At 34.9% G+C, this 19,464-nt stretch overlaps 1 protein-coding gene across 6 annotated transcripts in view; it reads left to right on the top strand.

The window, feature by feature from the left end:
- BOLL (boule RNA binding protein) overlaps positions 1-19,464 on the top strand; it is a 60,786-nt gene that overhangs the window by 26,020 nt on the left and 15,302 nt on the right. For 5 of the 6 annotated variants that reach the window (XR_013373240.1, XR_013373241.1, XR_013373242.1 and 2 more), the window contains exon 10: positions 2,284-2,382. Coding sequence is in view for 3 of the 6 variants with exons in the window: in XM_077885657.1 (XP_077741783.1) it covers positions 2,284-2,382 (99 nt within the window). In the remaining 3 variants the exon portion in view is untranslated. Of the gene's footprint in view, positions 1-2,283; positions 2,383-6,171; positions 6,228-19,464 lie in introns of those variants that run through there. The other variant, XM_077885658.1, reaches the window with a different exon arrangement.

The raw sequence follows: 19,464 nt of genomic DNA on the forward strand, positions 1-19,464 counted from the left end.
CTGTATTATTACTAACATTCTGTCAAAAGCATATAAAAATTCAAAAAAATACTAAAAACTTCTCCCTTCAAATATGTAAATCAAAAATACTTTATGGAGTGCCTGCGTGGCTCAGTTGGTTAAGCATCCAACTCTTGATTTCAGCTAGGTCATGATCTCAAGGTCATGGGATCAGGCCGCTGTCATGCTTGGCACACAGTTGGGAGTCTTTTGGAGTTTCTTTCTGCCCTTCCCTCCTTCAAATAAATAATTCTTTTTAAAAAATACTTCATAACTACAAATTACAAATGTCATCTTTAGTGTCTTTAAATTACGCTCCCAAACCCTTACTTACCTTAGCATCTATATGCCAGAATCTGTACAGGTATGTTTTTAATCAGTATTGTAAAAAATTAGAAAATTAGCATCCACCTCCCAATTAAAGTATATTATTTTTTTACATTGCTAAGGTTTATTTTTTTTTAATTTTTATTTATTTATGATAGTCACAGAGAGAGAGAGAGAGAGAGAGAGAGAGAGGCAGAGACACAGGCAGAGGGAGAAGCAGGCTCCATGCACCGGGAGCCCGACGTGGGATTCGATCCCGGGTCTCCAGGATCGCGCCCTGGGCCAAAGGCAGGCGCCAAACCGCTGCGCCACCCAGGGATCCCCATTGCTAAGGTTTATAACATTATGATGTTGTCCTTGAATATTAATTTCCACAGTTGGAAAGCCAAGATTTCTCTGTTTCATCGCACCCTCCATTCATTACTTGCTTAACTGAATCTGCAAAGTACTCTCTGTTAAAGAAAGCTTGCAGGTGCTATATTCTCTGAGTTCTTACATGCCTGTTTGTTCAACATTGTTGTCTATACATCTGAAAGACAGTTACACTAGCTATAAAATAGCAGCATCATACTGCCAGAACAAAGTACCACTAACTGTATACAGGTAAACAACAAACATTTATGTCTTCCAGTTCTAGAGACCAGAGTTGAAGATCAAGGTGCTGGCAGGATTGGTTCTGGACCAATGAGGGAAGCATCTGTTTCAGGCTTCTTTTCTTAGCTTGCAGGTGGCCATCTTCTCCCTCTGTCATCACATTATCTTTTCTATCTCTGTGGCCGTCCAAATTTCTCAATTTTGTAAGAATAGCAATCATACTGGATTGGCATAATGGGCAGCCCAGGTGGCTCAGCGGTTTAGCGCTGCTTTCAGCCCAGGTTGTGATCCTGGAAACCCGGGGTTGAGTCCCACATCGGGCTCCCTTCATGGAGCCTGCTTCTCCCTCTGCCTGTGTCTCTGCCTCTCTCTGTGTGTCTCTCATGAATAAATAAAGTTCTACCATAATGACCATACTTTAACTTGATTACCTCTGTAAATATCATGTCTACAAATCAGGTCACACTCTGATATACCAGAGGTTAGACTTTAACATATATTTTGAGGGAACCAAATTCAAATCTTAACTATTTTCTTATAGAACTTCTAGTCTACTCTTTTCTGGTGTTAAGTGTAAGCCATAATGAATTCTGAAGCCAACCTGATTTTCCCCCTTGAACATAATCCTGCATGCCTTGTGATATGAGATGTGTTCTTTTTTTTTTCCAAAGATTGTACTTACTTACTTGAGAGTGAGAGAGAGAGAAAGAGAGAGAATGAGTTTGGGAGGAGGAGCAGAGGGAGAGGGACAAGCAAACTCCGCACTGAGCTCAAAGCCCAACTTGGGGCTTGATCTCACAATCTTGAGATCATGACCTGAACTGAAATCAAGAGTCAGGTGCCTGGGGATCCCTGGGTGGCTCAGTGGTTTGTCGCCTGCCTCTGGTGGCTCAGTGGTTTGTCGCCTGCCTTTGGCCCAGGGCGCGATCCTGGAGTCCCGGGATCGAGTCCCGCGTTGGGCTCCCGGCATGGAGCCTGCTTCTCCCTCCTCCTGTGTCTCTGCCTCTCTTTCTCTCTATGTCTATCATAAATAAATAAATCTTTAAAAAAAAAAAAGAGTCAGGTGCCTACCCCACTGAGCCTCCCAGGGGCCCTGTGAGGTGTGTTCTTGTTGTCTTTGCACATACTATTTCCACCTTCTTTTCCTAATTCTTCAAATCTTTTCTTCTATATATGTTTCAGAAGACTAATGGTAATTTTGACCACTCAACTGTCCCTTATAAGTCTGTAAATTAATTAAAGATAGGGAACATGTTTTTCATTTGTGTTCCTCCATTGTGTAGCAGAATGCCTAGTACATTGCAAAGCTGAATAAATATTTTGAACTAATAAATGAAAGTTTTTTCCCTTTTTTTCTAACAGCCTTATTCTGATCATGGAGTTCAAGCAACATATCACCAAGTTTATGCTCCAAGTGCCATCGCTATGCCTGCACCTGTGATGCAGCCTGAACCAATTAAAGTAAGAAGTTTGTTTTGATTTTTCATTATTTTTTCAGTCATATTTCAAGCTTTTCAAATTTCTTTTCTGAAGAGAAATAATTTTCAATATATCACATTTGTGATCAGAAGAACAGAATTAGTGAACTCTTTCATGTGAAGAATGTACAATTCTAAATTAACTATAATTTCTACAATTAGTTTTGAATAAGTTATAAACCACACATTGTCAAAATGTTTTATTTAGTATAAAATATATGTAATTTATAATTTGCCAGTTTTAAGTGTATACCCAATTAATTACATCCACAATGCTGTGAAACCATTACCACTATATTTCCACGCTTTTTCATTGCCCCAAATAGAAAATCTGTACCATTAAGCAATAACTTCCCATTCTTTTCTCCCACCAACCCCTGGTACCCTCTACTCAACTTTTGTTCTCATTGAATTTGCCTAGATATTTCATATACTTAGATTTTGGTTGTGTTAATGGCGTATTAGCATTTATGGGGAGATGAAAAGAGTTAACGTTCTATTCTTCCAGTTTGGGAATTGTGTTTGTGCATCTTAAATCAGATGCAGCCAGAGTGGGAATCTAATTAGATCCATGTATATATTCAATATATTTCAGCTCTCTACTCTGTAGCAGGGAATTCTGCTTATTCCCTTATGACCTAGTTTCATAGTGAAGCTCTTCATCATTACTTGGGGGAAATGGGACTATATCTGTAAAAACCACAGATTGATTAACTATTGCAATGGTAATATGAATCTTGCTTCTGCGTACTTTGGTAAGGAAAGTAGGCATACTCTATAATAAAATGAGGGAGATGAGCCATTTCACACTCATATTTATTCTGACCCGTCCCATGTATTGGAACTCAATAACTCAATACCAAGACAGTCTACTTTAAGGAGCCTCCCCACTCTCTCATATGTCCTCATCCCATCACTATTCACTGAATTCCTTCACTGCTATTACCACTGTACTGCACACATGAAATAAAACCATAATTTGACCTAGTATCACAGCCTAGAGTGTTCCTAATGTTATGTATAGAGAATTATTATAGTATCAAAATCTTCTAAAACAAACTTTCTCTGATGTTAACATTTTCTCCAAATATACTTCTCTAGGAATAGTTGAAAGAGCTTTGCCATATTAAATAAGTACTAATTATATAGATCAAATATATAAATATAAATGATTGCAGTTGTAGTACTTGAATGATTCCAATAGAGGATGGAGTGGTACTAGGATAGGACAAATTTTCAAAAAATGTTAATGTTGCATGTTCCTTTTTTTCTAAGATTTTATTTATCAGAGAGAGAGCACAAGTGGGAGGGAGGAGCAGGCTCCCCATTGAGCAGGGAGCCCAGTGCAGGGCTTGATCCCTAGATCACTTAACTGACTGCCGCCACTGCACCCAAATGCTACACATTCTTAATGTAAAGTTTAATTCCTGTAGTTAAGAACAAACACTTTCTACATTTTCTTAAATCTATGAGTAGGAAATGACAGAAATTATACAATGAAATTGCTATCTTACTCTTTAGTCATATAGAAAATACACATTACGTTGAATACCAATCATAACAGAGGTATAAATAGATATCTTTCTTTGTGCATATAAGCTTACAACTGGAACCATTAACCTCTGTCTTCAAATCTAGAGAAATGCCCCTTCTGTCCTAACACAAATCTTTGCTCTACCATGCTGCAAACCAAAAGGGAACAAAATTACTGACTTATTTCAATTTGGAACTTAATCTGTCTCATTAAGGGAAGGGTTATAATAATCCTGGTTATCCTATGGGATACATCATAGGGAATATTTTAGTCCTAGCTGAGTTAAGATTTAAAGAATAGGGAAGAGTTGAAGATTTAAATAATAGGGAAGATTTGAAGAATAGGGAAGAGTTGAAGAGCTATGAACTGTGCTAAACTAGCCCATCACGTCTCTCACAACCGTAATATCAGATTTCATTGAATCTGCAACATCATGGATTATAAGACACGCCATTATTTATCACTATAAAAGAAAAATATTGCCATCAATTGTAAACGTATCCCTATTCAGAGGTTTTCAAATATGAAAAAATATATGTCTCAGTATCAGTGGAATTTAACATTTTATTTATTTTAAAGATTTTATTTATTTATTCATGAGAGACACAGAGAGAGAGAGAGGCAGAGGCATAGACAGAGGGAGAAGCAGGCTCCATGCAGGAAGCCCGATGTGGGACTTGATCCCGGGACTGCAGGATCACGCCCTGAGCCAAAGGCAAGACGCTCAACCACTGAGTCACCCAGGCATCCCTAGCGTTTTATTTTTAATGTAGAGATGTCATGTTGAGAGGAGCAGGGGAAAAAAACAAGTCCTCTTTTTTTAGAGATGAGAAAAAAATTCAGTAAACTTTCAAAGTCAAAACTGGAACACGGGGCTATTGCATAAAGTTTTAGATTTCCTGTTTTTATATTTTAAGATCTAATGCCCTATGTATTTTATACTCAGTAATTTTTTTAGATGATTTGATGGCTCTCAACAGAAAATGCTACCCCACTCAGGGACAGAAACTCCAAAACCACTTCTATAGTTTACTAAAACTATATAACCCTATAGAAATGCTTTAATATACCAAGTTTTATTGTGTGGAAAATTATCTACTTTTGTTTATAGTACATGTGTATTATAGAAGTCTTAATATATAACTGTTACATCTTCAGGAGATGATCTTTTCCTTAAAACATATTGAAGTAGACTAATATTAAAATATTGACATTCGAAATATTAGCCTTTGTTTTTCCTATGCAGATTTTCCATGGTATACCAAATACCTTGGTGAGTTAAAATTGAAAGGTGGAAATAATCCTTAAAATAATTTGAACATATTGTTTTTATAAGTATATGTCATTTTTAAACTCTAATGATTATAATTTTAAGGGTGTTAATTGGATATATTCCAAAGTAGCAATTTCAGATGTCCAAATTATCTTGAGCATCAAATCTAATCAATAAAATAGAGACCTTATTCAGAGCTCAGAGCACAAGTCTAACTGCTGTAAAAGACTGTCACAAACTATTTATCAGCTGTAAGGCATACTACTATACTGTTAAATCAGCTACATCTATTGTAAAGTTGACCAATATAGAAACTACTGGATGAAAAAAAAAAAAAAAAGAAACTACTGGATGAAATATGGTATTAGTTAGAGTATCATTTTTTTTAATTCAGTAGAGTCACATCTTATATAGAATTAAGTTTAAAAGTCAATAAAGCAAATCACAGAATATCGAAGTAAAGCCCATTGAGTTAGACTACAGGAAGGAACAAAAGGAAAATCTTTGTAGATCTGGACATTTGAACTATCACGCTTTTAAGATCAGTATCAAATCCCTAGGTAAGAATGGTATAAGTGGGGATGCCTCGGTGGCTCAGTTGTTGAGCATCTGCCTTTAGCTCAGGGCATGATCCCAGAGTCCCAGCATCGAGTCCCACATTGGGCTTCCTGCATGGAACCTGCTTCTATCTCTGCCTCTCTCTGGGTCTCTCATGAATAAATAAATAAAATCTTTAAAAGAAATGGTATAAGTGGAAAATTATAGTATTTCTGTTTTATAGTGTTTTTCCATTTTTCTATTAATGTATCTACTAAATTTGTTCTTAGGATTAATTGAGATACTGGAAACTGGGGAAATTATAATTTGAAGTTAACCTTTAAGTTAAATGTTTATTTAACTCCAATGTATAATAGCCTATTCATGAAAATATTTGATATTAAGGATAATATTTAACTTCTTGCCAGGAATTTCTTCTAATTAAAGCACCAATTTGACTTGAATGAAAAACACAGCTATTTACCTATTATATCTTACCCTTTAGAAAAACACTGTGATTCAAAAGTAAATTAAAAAGGATTTGACCTATACACTTAAACTAAAAATTGGCACTATCTTTACAAAAACATTCTACTACTGTCTTCTTCCTAACCATCTCATTTCACTATCATTAACACTTCTTATAAAGCAATTTAGAAACTAAAATTCCCACATATTCTGCAACTCTTCAGAGTAAAGGACAACAATTGTAAAGCACTGTATTCTAGAGGGCAGAAACAGGAAGTCTGTACTTTGAGCTCTAGGCATACAGGAGGATATAAATTTTCATGCACTGTACATAGTCAAACTATAGGTAGTCTCAGATTTTGCAGAATAAATTATTTTACTCAATAAGGAACTTGGCAGCAGGAGCAAAAAAACTCACCAAGTGAGGCACTAGAAATTGCATAGGTTCTGTGTGTATCAAGCCCCTTTCTTGCTATAAACCTAACAGGGATGGAGAACAGTAAGAGGAATCAAGAACTCATGAAATGAATCTTTCAGAATGGTCATGGACAGATCTCCATTCAAGGACAAGCTAAACAGAAAAGTGTTACACTGTATAGGTCCCATGAAAATATTTTTGCATATGGCACTACATCAAAGACAAGGATAAATAGCATACATATGGATATTTGTATTAAGAACATGTATTTAAGACGAAACTTAAACCTGTGAAAACACATCCTGTATTTCCAGTAATTACAGACTGAAAAACAGGAAAGATGAAATGGTTGGTGGCCAGTGTAAGAAAACACTGTGAAACTGTTGATATGATGAAAAAAATTAAATTTGTTTTTGCTATAAAGGACCAGTAGTTACTACATAAAAACAAATCCTTGATGTAGAAACAATTTTTTTTCCTTTTTTTTATGTTTTTTAATTTTTTATTGGTGTTCAGTTTACTAACATACAGAATAACCCCCAGTGCCCGTCACCCATTCACTCCCACCCCCCGCCCTCCTCCCCTTTTACCACCCCTAGTTCGTTTCCCAGAGTTAGCAGTCTTTACGTTCTGTCTCCCTTTCTGATATTTCCCACACATTTCTTCTCCCTTCCCTTATATTCCCTTTCACTATTATTTATATTCCCCAAATGAATGAGAACATATAATGTTTGTCCTTCTCCGACTGACTTACTTCACTCAGCTAGAAACAATTTTTAAAAATTCTTCCAGAATACAGAAGAAAACATGAAAGATGAAGTGCTAAGAGATAAAATGCTACACTAGAGAGGAGACAAGTCCAACCAAAAATAGAGTAATTCTCAAAAAGAATACAGAAAAAAACTGAAAAAGAATGAGCAGAAATTTTATTTTTTTAAGTTTATTTTTTTATTTATTAATGAGAGACACAGAGAGAGAGAGAGGCAGAGACACAGGCAGAGGGAGAAGCAGGCTCCCTGGAGGGAGCCCGATGTGGGACCCAATCCCAGGTCCCCGGGATCACACCCCAGGCTGAAGGCGGCGCCAAACTGCTAAGCCACCAGGGCTGCCCAGAAATTTTAATAGTAAAACAAAAACACCCTTGATTTGTTTTGAATTTACAAGTCAAAAAGGATTCACCATCCTTCAAGCAAAATTAATGAGAGGCAATCCATGTATAAATATTCTGGTAAATATCCATTACCCTTCTTCATATATCCTGGTCTTTTTTGTTTTAAACTTTTTTCCCAATAATTTGTTTTCAAATAATTTTAGACTTAAAAGTTGCAAAAAATAATACATAATTTATGTATCCCTTCACCCACCTTCTCCTCATTTTAACAACTTATATAATTATAGAGCAAACAAAAGTTAGCATTGATAATATTAACTAAACTACAAATCTATTCAATTTCATGAGTTTTTCTACAACAGTTCTTTTTCTGTTATATTAGTTTGTGATCTCTCCTTACTCTCCTCCAATCCATGAAATTTACAGTCTTTCTTTGTCTTTCATGACTCTGAAACTTTTAAAAAGTGCTGGTCAATTATTTTGTTGACTATCCATCAATATGAGTTTGGTATTTTCTCTTGATTAAATAGAAGTTATGCAGGGGTACCTAGCTGGTTCAGTCAGTAGAGCACGCGACTCTTGATGTCAGAGTTGTAAGTTTAAGCCCCAAATTTGGTGTAGAGATTACTTTAAAAAGAATAAAATCTTTTTTAAAAAAATAGAAGTTAATGCATTTGGGGCAAGAATGTCACATAAGTGATGCACCCTTCTCAGTGTATCATTTCAAGGGATACAAGATGCCAGTATATCTGATTGCTGGGAATATTAACCTTGATCACTTTAAGCATAAAAAGTAAATTGATAAGTGGCAGATCCAGGATTCTAACCTAAGCACGCTTTCTACCAAAAGAAAAACCTAGCTGGTCTTCTGAAATCCCTAACAGTAAAGTTCATTGACAAAACTATCCATGCACAAAGAACTTCCCATTAGGATTTTAGAGCTTCCCTCTTAAATATGGACATGGAATCACATTAGAAGAAAGCTTCCGTAATAAGAAACTATAACAAACAGAAAGAAACATCTAATGCAGGAACAGAAGAAAATATCAAAGATACTATAATTAATATCCTCTTAGAGATAAGAGAAAATTAATGTGAAGTGTTCCATGCATAAACATCCTGGCAAACACTTCATTTTTTCTCATATTGGTCCCTTTAACTTTCTTTAACTTTTGTATTTTAAAGTAATTTCAGGTTTACAGAAAATTTGTAAAAAAATAATAGAGTTTCTGTGTATCTTTCACCCTACTTACTGTTCTTTGACTGGAGGACACTGGTACAGGAAATGAGCATTAATATGATCCTCTTAATTCAACTGTATACATTAGTCAAATTCTACTAGTTTTTCCACTAATGTGATAGCTGAAATAAATGTGAAAGGGTTAAACATAATAGGCAGAAGTTTTTGAGAAAATAGAACAAAAAAAGACAGAGGTAAATAATAATAGAGAAAAAGATAAAATTAGAAGATTAATCAAAAAAATTTTTAATTAGATTAATTCAAGAAGTTAAATATTAATTCCAGAAAAAGAAAATGGTTTGGAGGAAATTAGCAAAAGGTTAACACAAGAAAATCCCCTAGAAAGTTAAGGATAAGGCCTACCAATTACTTGGCACATTTGCCACAAAAGACTCACAGTCAGACATTATTGTGAAATTTCAGAATAGCAAAGATTAAAAAAAAACCTAAAACAAGAAAATAGGTCACATACAAAGAATCAGCAACACTGGAAGCTAGAAAACACTGAGGCAAAGCTTTAAAAATATTTAATGAAAATTCTAATCTTGGGATGCCTGGCTTAGAGCATGATCCTGCAGTCCCTGGATTGAATCCCACATTGGGCTCCCTGCATGGAGCCTGCTTCTCCCTCTGCCTTGTCTCTGCCTCTCTCTCTCTCTCTCTCTCTCTCTTTCTCTGTGTCTCTCATGAATAAATAAATAAAATATTTTTTAAAAAAAGGAAAAAAAAGCAAATTTTAATCTAGGATACTATAATAGACAAGTATAAATGAAAAAATATAGTCTCATACAGTAGAGTCTCAAAAAATTTACTTCCCATGCATCCTTTTTCAGGATGCTGCTAAACATGTATTTCACCAAAACAAGAGAATAAACTAGGAAAAAAAAAAAAACAGAAAACAAAAAGACAGGCATCTAATACAGTGCAAAGGCTATAGGAATTCTGGGGCACCTGGGTGGCTCAGTGGTTGAGCATCTGCCTTTGGCTCAGGTTATGATCCTGGGGTCCTGGGATGGGGTCCAATGAGCCCCACATTGGGCTTCCTGCATGGCACCTGCTTCTCCCTCTGCCTATGTCTCTGCCTCTCTCTGTGTCTCTCATGAATAAATAAATCTTTGGGCAGCCCGGGTAGTTCAGCAGTTTAGTGACTGCCGTCAGCCCAGGGCCTGATCCTGGAGACCCGGAATCGAGTCCCACGTCGGGCTGCCTGCATGGAGCCTACTTCTCCCTCTGCTGGTGTCTCTGCCTCTCTCTCTCCCTGTCTGTGTGTCATGAATAAGTAAATAAAATCTTTAAAAAAATAAAATAAAATCTTTAAAAAAAAGTCTATAGGAATTCTGAGGATAACAACAGAAAGAAGTTTCGGCATGAAGAAAACAATCAGTCTAGAATTAGAGCAAGATTCAGGATTATTCCTTGTAGAAGTAGTAATTTTTATTTGTGTAGTAAGTTGTATTAAGTATCTTATAGAACTACTGAAAGATATGGGGAGACAAACATAAATTTGAAGAAAATTGAATGAATAGGGGACATGAAGCAATTAGTAAAAAACAAAACAGTGTTTAAAAAAAGAAAACATAATTATAATATACCACTTGGCTCATTAGTGAACAGTATTTACATAAGCATAATAATTAAAATAATTAACATAAATTTAAGCAAAGCTTATGATATAAAGAGGATAGGCAAGGAAATAAAAGAAATATAAGAGGTCAAGTCCTTATCTATCATAAAGAAGTCATTAGATAATGAAATTTTGAGTTAATAACGATAGAAATACAGAAATAAATGCTAGAAGAAACAACTCATACAAATGAATGTGACCATTTCTGAAAAAGTAAAGTGAAATAGGAGTGGAGTGGCAGGGGAGGAGGACTGTGTTGAAGCCCTCTTTTCCTTACCCTTTAACCACAATTCGATTTTTTAAACTAGGTATATAAATACTATAATAAAAATAAAAATTAACTTCAAAAATGCAATGAACACCAGATTGTTTCCAGCCAAGATATACCAGGCAAATGTGACCAGCATAGGGAAAAAAAACCAGGATGATATTAATAAGAAAATAAATTTCAAAGTAAAAAGCATTAAACAAGACAGAGAAGTCCAGTTGATTGTGAAAAAAGGTTAAATATAATATGAATAAGTAAGTCTAATAATGTGACATCAGAAATATAAAGTAGGATGGGACACCTGGGTGGCTCAGCAGTTGAGGCTCGGGGCGTGATCCCATAGTCCTGGGATCGAGTGCCGCATCAGGCTTCCTGTGTGGAGCCTGCTTCTCCCTCTGCTTGTGTCTCTTCCTCTCTTTTTGTGTGTCTCTCATGAATAATTAAGTAAAATCTTTTTTGTGTGTGTGTATATATGTATACATACATGTGTATACACACACACACACACACACACACATAAAGTAGGGGCACCTGGCTGGCTCAGTTGGAGGAGCTGCCACTCTTGATCTCGGAGTTGTGAGTATGATCCCTCCAGGCGGTATAGAGATTACTTAAATAAAACTTTAAAAAATAAAATAGGAGCACCTGGATGGCTCAGTCAGTTGAATGACTCTTGATTTCAGCTCAGGTCAGGATCTCAGGTTTGTGAGATTGAGCCCTGTGTCAGGCTATCCACTCAGTGGGGAGTCTGCTCAAGATTCTCTTTCACTCTCCCTCTGCCCAATCTCCCAGCTCTCACTCACTCTAAATCTCTTTAAAAATCATTTCATTAGTTACATGAGTAAGTCAGTGTAATAAAGTAACATCAAAAGTATAAAGTAGGGGCACCTGGCTGGCTCATTTGAAAGAGTGTGCAACTCTTGATCTCAGGGTCATGAATTTGAGCCCCATCTGGGGTGTAGAGATTACTTAATAAAAATAAAAAACTTAAAAATATATATATAAACACTGCTGAAAATTAACCAAGAGAAAGAAACACAGCTGTGATGAGATTTTAATATCATAATCATAACTCAGATCTGCATAAGACCTAAAAACACTATAAATGAATAACACATAGGAATTTCATGCCTTACAAAGAGAAAGCTACATGTTTTCTAACACTTACAAAAGTTGATAATAATTAAGACACAAATTTCTATAAATTCAATAAAATATACTGGCCATTTTCACTGACTATGATGAGTTACGTGTATGAAAGGAGAGCATTGTGCAAGGCAGAAGTATTGAGAGATTGACCCCATTCAGCAAGGTTGCCTACTGAAACGGCAACAAAGAGTTGTTACAGCCTAGATGATGATGCCTTAAGGGATCTATATCCTGGGCATAGCAGTCCCCACCCCTTCTCAAACCACAGCATGAGCTACAACCACTCTCCATTCCTCTGTTTTTTTTTTTTCCATCCATCTAAATATTACCAACCATCTTTAGCTGATGATACCCTTGGGAGAAAATCTTCTCAAGGCAAAAACCACAAAACATCAGAGAACAACAACACGATAAGTAATATGTGAGAGGAATAGCAATGAGATATAATCAACATATAACATATTAGTTTCAGTTGTAAAACATATGTATGTATTATGAAATATCATCACAGTAAGTCTAGTTAACATCCAAAACCTCACATACTTAAAATTTTCTTTCTTATAATGAGAACTTTTAAGATCAACTCTCTTAGCAACTTTCAAATATGTAGTACGGTATTATTAATTATAGTCACCATGCTGTACATTAGTGGCCCACTTAGAAATGTCTTCTATATCTTTGTATATTAAAGCAGTTATTTTTGCTTACTTTTCCATTAGTCAGACTTAAGATTCTATCAATTTGAGTTACACAACTAAATCAGATAAAATATATTGAAATTTTTTAGCCATTCTTTCTTGAGTACTTCAGACTTTAGTTACACCTCTCATGAAACTGATGTTTCATACAACACCCAACAGAGTGTGTATCTGTTGCTTATCTTTAAAACTTAGAATGAACACATTAGTGACATTTAAAGTATTTGTAAATTGCAAAATTCCGTATCTTCCTTCATTCTTTCTGCAGCAAAATGTTCTTAACCTAAACTCTATAGCTCTTCATTGCAATGTGGAAAAGGCCTCCTATTTAATCTTGTAAACCTTTAAGGAAGAGACTTTTATGTCATTCAGGAAATTTTAACCAAGGTTTATTTAAATCCCTTCTCTCTCAACTTTAAAAATTGGCCAAAATGATTTTTACCTGAAAAATATTTATAGGTTATATTTTCTATTTTATACTATCAATTTTGACTTTTTCATAAATACCATTTTACATTATTTCATAATGCTTATCCTACCTGGAGATTACCTCAACTCCTTTATTTTCACTTTCTGTCTTGACTTTTGATATATTTTTTAATCTTTCTTGAATGCTCTTTAAGAAAGTTTCTTTAATAAGCAGGGAGTCAAAATCAAATCAGTTTGTTTATCCTTCTAATCTAACAAATTAGAAGATTAAATTGAAACTATACCTAAAATAAAAAACTTTAAATTATAATGGATTAAAATTATTCATTACTGTTCTGACTCATACTACTATGTACTGTCAAATCTGACAGAATTAAAACAAATTATGGGCCGGCCATAAGTTAATTAATAAATCAAATAAGTTGCTCCTTGCATAGACATGTCATGTGGACTCTACCATATGACAAGCCTTAAGTAACACTTCATTCTCAGTAGTTCAATTTATCAGCATTTATTAAACATTACATTTGAAAATATTTGAAGTGCTATGAATATATTTCACCCTCAAGGTTACATTCAGCTCTGCTCATGCCCTGAGCCCCTAATTTTTTCCTAATTTTAACTGTTACTTGTAATGTTATATTTAAAAAAATTGGGGATGCCTGGGTGGCTCAGCCAAGAATCTGACTTCGGCTCAGATCCCCATGAGGATCTCCCTGTGAGGAGCCTGCTTCTCCCTCTGCCCATGTCTCTGCCACTCTCTCCATGTCTCTCGTGAAAAATAAATCTTTTAAAAACTTTTCATGTGTGAACATTTAGTGGACTCAAAGGTACCACTTCTACATTTTCATTTTTTTTATACATTTTTAAATGTAGTAAAATTATTAATGGGGAACAAGGCAAGGCATCTCTCCATTTCAACATTGTACTAGAAGTTGTAGCTAATGCGGAAAGACAAGAAAAGGAAACAAAAGTACAACAGATTGGGAAGGAAAAAATAAAACTGCCTTTGTTTGCAGATGACATGATCATCTACGTAGAAAATCCAAAAGAACTGACAAAAAAACTCCTGGAAGTAAAAGCAACTTATAACAAGACTGCAGGATATAAGGTTAATATGCAAAAGTCAACTGCTTTTCTGCTTACCAGCAATTAATTTAAAAAAATGAAATATTTAGGTATAAATCTAACAAAATATGTACAAGGTCTAGATGACAAAAATTACAAAACTCTGATGAAATCAAAAAAGAACTAAATAAATGGAGAAATATTCCATGTACATGGATAGGAAGACACCATATTGTCAAGATGTCCATTCTTCCCAACTTTATCTACAGGTTCAAAACAATCCCAGTCAAAATTTCAGCATGTTATTTTGTGGATATTGACAAACAGATTTTAAAGTTTATATGGAAAGGCAAAAGATCCAGAATAGCTAACACAGTATTAAAGGAAAAGAAAAAAGTCCAAGAACTGATACTACTCAACTTCAAGACACTATAAAGCTATAGTAAGACAATGTTATATTAGTAAAAGAACAGACAAATAAATCAATGTAATAGAATAGAGAGCCCAGAAATAGACCCATAGGTAGTCAACTAATATTTGACAGAAAATCAAATGCAGTACAATGGAGAAAAGATAATATTTTCAACAAATTATGCTGGAACAACCAGACTTCCACATACAAAAAAGTAAATCTAGACACAGGTGTTACACTTCTCACAAAAATTAGTTCAAAGGTGATCACAGATCTAAATGTAAAACATAGAACTGTAAAACCCCAGAAAATAACATAGGGAAAAACCTAAATGACCATGAGTTTGACAATGACTTTTTAAAGATTGTATTTATTCATTTGAGAGAGAGAGAGAAAGAGTGAGTGTATGTGCATGCATGAGCAGCGGGGAGGGGCAGAAGTAGAGGGAGAAGCAGACTCCCCACTGAGCAAGGTACCCCATGCAGGGCTTGATCCCAAGACTCTGGGATCATGACCTGACCTGAAGGCAGACGCTTAACCTACTGAGCCACCCAGGCAGCCCACCAATGGCTTTTTCATATACAACACCAAAGGCATGATTTATGAGAGAAATAATTGATAAGTCGGGCTTCATTATAATTAAAAACTTCCAACTCTGTGAAAGACAGTGTCAAGAAAATGAAAAGACAAGCCATAGATTGAGAGAAAACAAAAATATATCTGATAAATGTTAAACAAAATATACAGAAAATTCTTAAAACTGAACAATAATGAACTGATTTAAAAATGGGGCTAAGGCCTTAATAGACACCTCATCAAAGAAGATACACGAATGGCAAATAAGCATATGAAAAGATACTTAACATTGTATGTCATTAGGGAATTGCAAATTTTTTTTATAAAGATTTTATTTATTCATGAGAGACAGAGGCAGAGACACAGGCAGAGGGAGAGGCAGGCTCTCCACAGAAAACCTGATGCAGGACTCGATCCTGGAACTCCAGGATCACAACCTGAGCCAAAGGCAGACATTCAACCACTGAGCCACGGAGGCATCCTGGGAATTGCAAATTAAAACAAGATACCACTACACACGTATTACAGTGTCAAAAATCCAGAACATTGACAGTACCAAATGCTGACAGGGATGTAGAGCAATGGGAATTCTCATTCATTGCTGGTAGAATTCAAAATGGTACAACCAGTATGGAAGTTCATTATGAAACTAACCATATACTTACCATGGAATCTAACCACACTTTCATACATTCACCCAATGAGATGAAAACAAGTGTGCATGCAAAAACCTGCAAACATGTTTATAGCAGCTTAATTCATAATTGTCAAAACTTGGAAGCAACCAAGATGTCCTTTGGTAAATGAATGGGATAAATAGATTGTGGTACATCCAAACAATGGAATAATATGTAGCAATAAAAAGAAATATGCTATAAAGCCATGAAAGACATGGAGGAACCTTAAATACATATTATTAGGTGAAAGAAGCCAGTCTGAAAACACTATGTACTATATGATTTCAACTATATAACATTTAGAAAAAGGTAAAACTATGGATACAGTGAAAAAGTGAGTGGTTGCTAGGGGGTGAGGAAGAGAGGGGTGAATAGAGTGTAGAGAATTTTTAGGTAGTATAAAGATGGATACACATCATTATACATTTGTCAAAACCCATAGAACAGAATGTATAACACCATGAGAAAATCCTAATGTAAACTATGGACCTTGGGTAATTATGATGTATCAGTGTAGGTTCATCAGTTGTAACAAATGCACCATTCTGACTGCCAGATACTAATGGAGGAGATTACCCATGTATGGGGGAGGGTTAGGGAGTGTATGGTAACTCTGTACTTCTCTGACCTATTTTTGCTATGAACTTAAAGCTGTTCTAAAAAATAAAGCCTGGGTTTTTAAAATTATTAAGGTACTCAGGTTCTAATCTATTCTTTAATTATTGATTTGCTATGTTCAGTAGTATAATCAGTTGTGGATGTGCCCCATATAAAAATAAACATCGAAATACTGTCAATAATTATTTCCTATTAGTCCATAATTATACTGTAATAATTGTGACATTCTTTTTTTTTGTACTTACACCTTCTTTAAAAAATAATGTGTATTATACATAATACACATATTACATATTATATTTACTCATTACAATGTATAATTGGTGAAGTTTTGTGTTTTCTATACAAATGGCAGTTCATATTGCATTAAGACAGCCAAACTGAATATTAATGTCACTTTTTATACTTGAAATGTTAATGGTGACTATGTACAAGATACGGGGTCTATATGTTGTCATGAACTTTTGTAGCAAAAAAGTTACATACTGATTTCATAATGGTATTATAGAATAATCACCTCCAACCATTCACATTGTAGATTTGAGTTCAAGGAAAAGAGTTACTAAGATTCTGCATTGAGTTTTAAAGTTAATCTGGTCCAAAGATACCCCCCTAAAAAGGCTGTGGAAAAAATGTATTAAAGTATAACTTGTTTCCTTTATAATACTATATATTTTACATTTAAAAACATGGTTCTGAAATGGGGTTCCATATACCTCTGTATACTGCCAAAGGAGTCCATGGCACACATACACAAAAACAATAACTTCTTGCAACTATTTATGAAAATCTATCTTGTACCTATAATGTTAGAGAGAGAAGAAACAAAAATTAAAAAACAAAAAGTTTGCCTCTGTGTTAGAGTCACTTTATTTCATTTTTAACATATAGCCACATGTCCCTAATTGTAAGAGCTTTTAAGTCTTCTATACTGGTTGAGGCTATTCTAACTAGATAAGCATACAGGAAGAAGGTTGACAAGGAATACCAACCAGACATTGTAAATACAGTTTACCACATTAAATAAACACAATTTTCTACAAGTATCCTAACGAATGTAGTTTTCTATTTAAAAATCACTAATAGTCTCTGTTAACAAGTCAAGGCCTTGAAAATACTAGAAACAAACTTCAATATTACAGGATAGTTTTTGGTGCTTTTGTAGAGACAGAAAACTCAATTTCTGATGGTAAAACATAGAGTAAGTTAAAGATTTAACTTAAACATTTTGGTAACTAGAACTAGTGCCCAGATACTCCCTAATCTTATATATCTAAACATGTGCCTAGTTAATCCTGTTCTTTGTAGTCTCAAAAACATTAGCTTGGTTTCTCTCAAGGTTTCTATTAAGCTTGTAATGTCTGATTTTGACTTCCATTTAATCAAAGTGAATCCAATTTATTTGAGGTTGGTGATCATTTATTTCCATAAAATGGAGTATATACATTCTTTAAATTTAAGGCATCTTATTAAGGTTTTCTTTCATAGATTATCAGAAGTTCTTGGCCTGAAAATTTATTTGCAGCCTGAACAGGTTAAATCAGGGTCAGGTCAACAAACTTTATATAAGGGCCCAATAGTAAATATTTTTAGCTTTGAGGGTACACAGTCTCTATCTCAACTATTTGATACTTGTAGCATAAAAACCACCACAGATAAAATATAAACCATGAGTTGACTGTGTGCCAGTAAAACTTTATTTACAGAAACAAAAGTTGGGCCAGACTTGGCCTGAAGCCATAATTTCACAACTTTTGGGTTAGCCCATTGCTGAGCCCATGCATTCTTGTAAAGTATAATGTAAAATATAGTACAAATGCTTTGCTGTTTCCATTTTTAATTATTTCTTTTTAATCTATTTTTAACCTAACATGAGTTTTTGACCCTGGGTCTCTGGACTGCTTTAATATTTAAATTTGTCTTGCATAAGTTCTTACCATCCAAAACAGTTAATCGTTGTGGGGATAAGTAAGTATGGATAAAGATAATTTGAGATATTTATTAATGAATGTGCAAAGACAGATATTAGATGATACAGTATTCTAAGCCAATGTATGCTTCTTTTATGAGGGGAAAGCTATCTCATTGTGTGGCACATTGTATTTGCATATCTAGTTAATGTATTTCCATTTGGAGTTTGAGTACTTAATTCCCTTGCATTCTGAGTCTATAATTTCCTCTAATTGGACATTTTTTCTCATTTTACTCAATCTTCTTTCTTTCCCCTAAGCACACAGATTACTTGGATGAGCATCTTCTTTTTCACAACATAAGAACTCATCAAATCTTAATCCCTTACACAATTGTTTCCTAAACTTTTTTTGGATAACATCATCCCCTACTTTAAGGATATATGATAACAAGCTCATTATGTTACATACTTCACTAATGATATTTTAAATGTATCTGTTTTGGAAAGGCAAGAAGGAAGAATATAGGGGTGTCTTTTTCATTCCATATGAAATTATTGTTCCTTCAGTATTTTTTTTTTTTTTTAATTTTTATTTATTTATGATAGTCACACAGAGAGAGAGAGAGAGAGAGGCAGAGACACAGGCAGAGGGAGAAGCAGGCTCCATGCACTGGGAGCCCGACGTGGGATTCGATCCCGGGTCTCCAGGATCGCGCCCTGGGCCAAAGGCAGGCGCCAAACCGCTGCGCCACCCAGGGTTCCCTGTTCCTTCAGTATTGAGATCTATTCAGACTACTCATGTAAGATTTATTGCCAAGATTTGATGACTTGGCCAAATTCCAAGGGTCTTGTCCTAGTTCTTGTCCTCTTAGATTCTCTTTAATTTAATACTGTCAACAGCCTATGCTCAAATTTTATTCTCACATGTCATTCTCTTTCCTTACATTCAGTTTGAGTTTTCAGTATCTCTTTTAAAAGTATAATAATTTTTCTTTTACCAACTACTAATCCTGGCATGATTCCCTTTGCCCTGTAAATTATTTTATAAGGGAG

This window comes from Canis aureus, chromosome 36 (assembly GCF_053574225.1).
Source record: "Canis aureus isolate CA01 chromosome 36, VMU_Caureus_v.1.0, whole genome shotgun sequence".
Taxonomy (NCBI): Eukaryota; Metazoa; Chordata; class Mammalia; order Carnivora; family Canidae; genus Canis; species Canis aureus.